At 35.0% G+C, this 7,738-nt stretch overlaps 1 protein-coding gene across 1 annotated transcript in view; it reads right to left on the bottom strand.

The window, feature by feature from the left end:
* SLCO6A1 (solute carrier organic anion transporter family member 6A1) overlaps positions 1–7,738 on the bottom strand; it is a 68,223-nt gene that overhangs the window by 54,677 nt on the left and 5,808 nt on the right. The window contains exons 3-4 of the mRNA XM_014587813.2: positions 5,512–5,697; positions 3,582–3,678 (exon numbers count right to left, since the gene is read on the bottom strand). Of these exons, the coding sequence (XP_014443299.1) occupies positions 3,582–3,678; positions 5,512–5,697 (283 nt within the window). The remainder of the gene's footprint in view (positions 1–3,581; positions 3,679–5,511; positions 5,698–7,738) is intronic.

Here is a 7,738-nt window from a genome sequence, read left to right as displayed (position 1 = left end):
CTTGGGTTGATTCTATTTGGGGTCCTCTGTATTTCTTGGGACTGAATCTTTGAGTGCCTCTCTAGGTTTGGAAAGTTTTCTTGCAGGATTTCATGGAATAGATTATCAATGCCCTTATGATACTCTTAGCCTTCTGGGATGCCTATTATCTGGATGTTTGGATGTTTGATGGTATCTAGTATTTCTCATATATTATTCTCAAATTTTTGGGCCATTTTCTCAGTCTTCATGGTGGATTTTTCTAGGCCAGCAATTTTCTCTTCTACATCTGTAAGTCTAGTCTGCTTTTAATACTTTCAAGGGAGATTTTGACTTCCTGTATTATAGCCTTCATCTTTAACAGTTCCATCTGATTCTTTTGTAAAGTGTGAAATTCCTCTTTTAGATCTTGCATGAATTTCCTCACCTCCTAGAACTCTTCAACTCCTTTCTCCTTCCTCTTCAGCAGTTCATTGTCTCTCTTCTCTTCCATTTCTGTTAGCTTTGCCATTATGAATGTTCTGAATTCTTTATCAGACATTTCCATGATTTCCATTGAACTGTGTGGGGATGAAGAAGAGTTATCCTTTTCCCTTGGAGGAGAGGTATTTTCCTGCTTTCCCATATTTCTTGTGGTCCTGCAGTGATTTCTAGTCATCTGGTGGATGGTCGGTTTCTTCCCAAACTTGGAAGTCCAATCTGAGGGAAGAGGAGCGTGCAGAAAAGAAAACAGAGAGAGAAACAACAGCAACAGCAGCAAGAAAACAGACAAGAAACAGAGAAAAAGAGAAGAAAAAACTAAGAGAAAAATGTTTAAATAAAACAAAAAACAATTAATATTCAAAAAATTTCAATAAAACCCAAAAATTAGAAAACCATGTGGCGCACAATCGTGCCACACAAAATGGCTAGATTGCAGGAGCCATGGAGAAAGGTGTCTCTTTGAGAAGGCCTGTTCCCTTCCCTTCTGCCTCTCCTATGTTGGGAGTGGGAGAGGGAATTATTAACAAGATAAAGGGATAGGAGAGGCCAGAAGGCCCAGAAAAAAATGCCTCACCTTAAAAAATTCTAAAAAGCAAAAATTTAAAAAAAGAGAGAAGACAGAGACAGAGGTAGAGAGAGACAAAGAGATACAGAGACAGGAGGCCTGAAAGGGGTCTTCCTACCGCGTGAGTTTTGTATGCTCGAGGTCGAATTATCAGTGGGAAGTCTTCATTTCTCGGTTTGCCCCAAAATGGCTAGATCACAGGAGCCATGGAGAAAGGTGTTTCTTCTAGAAGGCCTGTTCCCTTCTCTTCTCGGCATCTACCTTTTAAATCAAACATACTTTGAAACTCATTTCTTCTAGTCCCATCCAAGAATTCTCAGACTTAGCATGAATTTATCCTTCTGGTGATCATTCTAAGTCACCTTTGGGTGCCTTTGTTAACCTCTGTCTTCTGTCTCCCTCACAGTTTTTCTTGGTCCACCTTTGCCCATCACAAAGCCTCGTTGTGTGCATTGTAGGATGGGAATGTTAAGGATTCTATACTGGACTTTCTTAATTCTCTATCTCTTCTCTCTCTCACTCATTCTCTCTCTTTCTCTCTCTCTTCTTTAATTTGATTTGCTGTAAAGCACGTGCATTCACCAGAGAGACAGAGAGAGAGAGAAAGTGAGAAAGAATCCCCTAAGGGATGATGCTGCTACAATTCTTTCTCCTCCGTTCTTCTCTTGGGATTTTAGGTATACACACACATGCACCCAGAGTGTTTTTCAAACTGCCAAGTCCAGGACTCATGCTACTCAGTCAGCCATGCAGAATCTAGCTACCTTATCCACCATGCAATCTGGTTGGCCCTAATTTTCCCACAGTTATTTTGAAGTCGTAGCATTCTTTGTCTTCAATTATAGGTCACAAATTTTTAGAGAGTAGTTATGAAGTTATCACAAATCATTGGGGAAAAGATTTGGGGAAATTGATTATACACAGCTGCAATTACCATAGCTCTACACATACTTAAGAATATCTCCAACTAGCCATTGTGGGAAAACGTCTACATTCTCAAGGAACTAGTTTTGGTGTGAGTTTAAGTCACCAGGTCTGGGACTTGATCCACGGTTAACTACATGGGAATCCAGCGACATAGCCATTACACCAACTGCTGGTCCCAAAATACATTTTCAAAAAAACACAAGCTACTTAAGACTGAAACATGATGAAACAGAACATTTAAACAGATCTACTAATGAATAGATTGAATTAGAAGTCAAAAACCTCCTAACTGGAAACTTTACCAAATGTTTAAATAGGAATTAAAAACAATCCTTCTCAAACTCTTCCAAAAAACTAGAGGAGAGAATATTTCCAGACTCATTCTATGTGACCTGCATTTCCCTGTTCTCAAAATCAGACAAGATACTATAAGAACTATAAACAAATGTCTCTGCACAAAACGTTTAACAAAATACTAGTAAAGAAAATGAGTGGGATGTATTCTTGGAACACAAAGATGGTTTAACATATGAGAATCAATTGATATAATTCGCAACATTAAGGAAAGGGAGAATAAAAACCACATGGTCGTGTCCATTCAGAAAAACTATTGACAGAATTCAACACTTTTCATGATTTAAAAAAAAAAAAAGAACTCGGGATAGAAGGAAATTACTTTGACATAATAAAGGTCATATATAAAAAGCCCAGACCTAGTATTGTACCCAGTGATGAAAACCAGAAAGATTTCCCTCTAAGATGAAGAAAAAGACCTATTCTCACCACTTCTGCCCTGCACTGTTGGTGGGAATGTAAAATGGTCAAACAGTATGCAAGTTTATCAAAAAATTAAAATATAGGATTAAGGTACGGTCTGGTTACTGAAAACAAGATCTTCATAAAATCTTTGCCCACTCATATTCATTTCCGCATTATTCTTAGTATGAAAACAACTTAAATATTTATTGACAGATGAATGCATAAAGAAAATGTGGTAGATACACATAATGAATTATTAATCAGCCTTAGGAAGTGAAGGAAGTCCTGCTATATGCTTCCACATAGGTGAAATCTGAGGATATGCTAAGTGAAATAAGTCAGTAACAGAAAGACAAACACTGCTTGATTCCAGGTCCACAAAACATCCAAAGTTGTTCAATGCTCAAAAACAGAAAGTAGAATAATGATTGCTAGCAACTGGAGAGGGGGACAAGAGTTGGTAAATGGATAGAGAGTTTCAGTTTTGCAAGATAAAAACGTTCTAGCTATTTGTTGAAAAATGATGTGGGTGTAGCTAACAACACTGTATTAGATACTTAAAAATGGTTAGGGTTCTAAATTTTGTTATGTATGTTCTACCACAAGAAATGAAGAATTAGCAGTAAGACTGTCATTATAAGCAATGTTTATTTATATATATATGTATGTATATATATATATATGTTAAGTATAAGAAGATACAAACATATATTTTATGTGTTTACATGTACATGTGTGTATAAGTCACAACTGCATATACTTTTCCTAAAAATACAGTTAATACAAATTAAATACATATTAATTAGTCATAGAATCTATTCAATAAATACACAACGTAGACCAAAACATTGGAAAGAAAATGGCTTACCTGTGCTCAGAAGTATTATTCTCAGGGCGTTTAAGATGTGGTACTCCCATTGTATAACCCAAAGCATATCCTAATACTGATGAAGCTTCTGCGATACCTGTAAAATGAATACTGCACATCTAGCAACTTCGAAAGTCAGCTCTGTCTTAAGATAATAGAAATGAATTGATTGACATGGATTGCTATTGAAAACTTTTCATAGCATTCTGTATTACCCATAGTTCTCCAGAGAAACAGAAGCAATAGAAAATATTTAGAAAGAGAGAGAGTTTTTACAAAATTAGTTCAAACAATTGTGGGGTTCAGCAAGTTCCAAAATTTTAGGACAGCCTAGCAGGCTTGCAATTCAACTATGAATTGATGCACTTTTAAGGCAGAATTGCTTCTCTGGAAAACTTCAGTTTTTGTTCATTTTCGCTCCTAAGAACTCCAACTGATAGGATGAGATCAAACCATATTATGGAGGTAATATGATTTACTCAGTCTACTGATCATAAATGTCAATCACTTCTGAAAAGAATGTCATCACAAAAATATCTTGACCAAACAACTGAGTCCCTTAACCTCACTAAGCTGACATAAAATTAACTACTTACACTCATTATTAATGCATGTATTATAAAAACTCAGATAATTTAATGACATAATTCATTAACCTAATTTAATGTCTATATTTAATACAATGTAAAGAGGTGTATATATATACTTAGTAGGAACATAAGTTCCATATGCATTGTTTTATGCTAATTTGTGGTGCTACAAAGCAAGATTTTGTTTAACATTATCATCACATTTGTATCCTTCACCTTAGCTGCCAGGATAACAGAAGATGATAATATAACAAACTTCTTCCCACGGTGTAGGAATGTGTGTTTTAATTGCAATTTACTAGAACCAAAAGTAAAAGGAGCAGATATTCTGCCACCGTTATCCGACACTCACAAATTACTGCAAAATGTCGTGTGGTTTCTTTCTTCTAAAATAAGACATAAATATATAAATCACCTATTGAGTTGTCGGAAAAGTCATGAAACGTTTTTGCATAGAAAAGCAGAAAAATATGTCATAACTTTTCCAATGATCCAATATTTTAGTTTATTAACATACATTTTCTTATCTCTAGTGCAAAATGATTATTTTGATGCAAAATGCTATCTTCTTTTAAGACACCACTACACTAAGTATAGTAAAATAAAACTACTTTTTTGGAATGGTATTTAGATAACATTTTACACATAGATGATCTCCCAGAACCAAAATCTGCTTCAACATAAAAAAGTACTTATTCAACATAAGAAAGAAATTATTCCGAGATAGAGCCAGTATTGTTATTTTAGAGTACCATAGCATACAACGTAAATAGAAGATGCTATGCTGTATTCAGTTAAATAGCATTAGATTTCTCTCTTTGATAGGATAAACAAGAATATATTTTCAATTAACTTGAAAATATCAGAGGCCCAAAGAGAGAGGATTGCTATATATGCAGGACGTAGTATAATGACACAGCTGGGCCTTCTCAGGAAAGGCTCATACCCTGAGATCTCCCTGAGCACACTGGGAATAATTTGGGCTGGTTGAGACTGGGGATGGATCATAGCATGAAGACTCTGTTGGTCTCTTTCTCACAGAATAAATAAATGAATAAACCTTTACAAACAAAAGTGTTTTCTCTATTGTTCTACATACTTAGTGATCTTCAGACATCTCTAGAATTCCACATCTCAAGCTGCTCCTTGGAATTAAATGGTTCATTAAATGGTTTGATGTGATTTTGGAGTTAAGCATAGCAGACATCATTTATTATATTATCATCATAAAGGCCAACAGTCAGCACTTCTATAAGGGTTTAGATGTGCATTCCAAAATATAACACCTCAATTAAAATACAAAATGAGTTAATCATATTAAGAGAGATGAAAAAACTTGCCTAAATAAGTACCAGCTGAGTGTGTGTCAACGCTATCATAAAGAAAGGTTACTCCAAGGATAAAAAGAGGCAATCTTGCTATTCCCTGCATCATCTGCTCAAGGATGAAGACAACTAAATGTTTTGTTTGGAATGATTCTCTGGCTTTCAGGCAAACATCGACAATCTTCATTGGACTGCAAAGTTCTTTTGAAAAGATGATAAACAATTACATTTCTATTCATTAAAATCAAAAGTTAAACATACAACAGATATGCAGGGTTTTTTCCAAGTATTTTACCTTTTACCAACTATTTTCACATTTTTTTTGTTTTGATTAACATTCCACTTACATTGAATATAGTAGTAATCATTTTCTCAGAAAAATGCCATGATAAAAATAATTTGCGGGAATATGGGAAGGGATGCACATATTATATACCAAAATATAAACGTGCATGCAGAATATAAATGAGCATGTAAATATATACATGCTTTTATGTGTCTAAGTATGTTTGCATGCATATACATGTACACAAACATAACACACATATGTATATATTCCTCCTAACTTTGGCATCCAGCTTTAATGACTTTTGACCCCAGAATAAAGGTATTTCTAATGTTCTTGATTACATAAATGATCAAAAATTATCGTCTAAGTTCAGTTCTATGTTTACTTATTTAGCAACATTTATATAAACTTCATTTCACTCTGATTAAATAATTTCCCATTTCAGGCCCACTAACTTCTAGAACATAATTCATAAGGATTAAACATTACATAATAAAAATTTATTTCTGTTAGAGTTATCAATTACACAGAAATCCACTTGATCCTAAATTCTTTCAGGTCACAGTATAGTTCTACAATTTCTAAAATTATTATTCATATGGTTATGTAACAGTGTTAAATAAACGTTTGTATGACTGCATTTGTCACAAATGGCAAAGATCCAGGCAATGCCATTAGCTCATATTAATTGCGACCCTTTTGGTTAATATTTAACAAATTCAACCAAATATTCTTAAATATTACTGTAGAAAGACTATTAAAGTACAAATTGCAAAATAGTAAACAAGTGAAAAGTTTCAGCTCTTTCATTGTCCATATGAAGTGATATTGATTCCAGTAAAATCTCTAGATTTTTATTCAAATGCTGATGGTCCAATTTTATATAGGCTTTTTAAAAATTCGGTAAATTCTTTAACAAACAAAACAAAACAAAACAAAAACAAAACCTGCCCAAACTTCTTTGGTACAGAAACTAAAAACTGAGGAAAGGAAAGAGAAGAAACCAGAAACCAAACAGGGTCAGTTCTCCTCCAGCCCAGGTCTCTCCTCCCCAACTCAGCTAAGCTCATATTAACTGGTGGTGGATCTCAATATTAATGTAATATTTCCAACACTCTCATCACTTAGTTCCTCAATCTCTCATCTCATGGACTATTCTGCCTACCTTAGCTAATCATCTGAAGTACCAAAAACACTAGTTACAAACCTTCTCTGATGGGCATCTACACTCCAACCACCTCAATCTTTCCAGCTCACTTCTACTAGTAACCCAATCCCAACAAGTCTCAAAACTCACCAGAACCTATAATTCATTAATTCTGCTTCATTTCATTGTCCCAATGCCCCTTTCTTTTATTTTTTTTCCTTTGCAGAGATTTTCGCTATAGGGCGCGTGCACTCGCCAGACAGACAGAGAGAGACATAGAGACAGAAAGCGAGAAATCACCCCCCAGGGGGGATGGTCACGCCGCAATCCCTTCTCCTCCATTCTCCTCTCGGGATCTTGGGCACGCATGCACACGCGCCCGGTGTGAGATTTAAGCCACCGGGTCCGGGACGTGAACCGTGGTCGACTATGTAGGAGTCCAGCGACATAGCCATTACACTAATATCATTTTGTGGATATATACACAGATAATCATTCTGTGGCATGTAGTATTTGCTTAAAAATCTTCAACCAGATTTTAAAATCTGTTTATCAAGTGTTCCTGGGTCTGGGCAATTTTAAAATCAGATTTTAAAATCTGGTTGAAGATTTTAAAGAGAGAACTTAAGATTTATTTATTTATTTATTTATTAACTTTCATGTATGATTGAAATTTTTTACAACGAAAATTTTTCCATTTTTAAAAATAATTATTACTATTATTTTAATTTGACCAGAGAGACAGAGACAGAGAGAGAGGGAAGGTGAGAAAACAAGCTGCCAGGTCCAGGACTCGAACCCCTTCC

The sequence above is a fragment of the Tupaia chinensis genome, unplaced genomic scaffold, assembly GCF_000334495.1.
Source record: "Tupaia chinensis unplaced genomic scaffold, TupChi_1.0 Scaffold000002_1, whole genome shotgun sequence".
In the NCBI taxonomy this organism is placed as follows: domain Eukaryota; kingdom Metazoa; phylum Chordata; class Mammalia; order Scandentia; family Tupaiidae; genus Tupaia; species Tupaia belangeri.
This window is presented reverse-complemented; position numbering and strand designations above follow the sequence as displayed.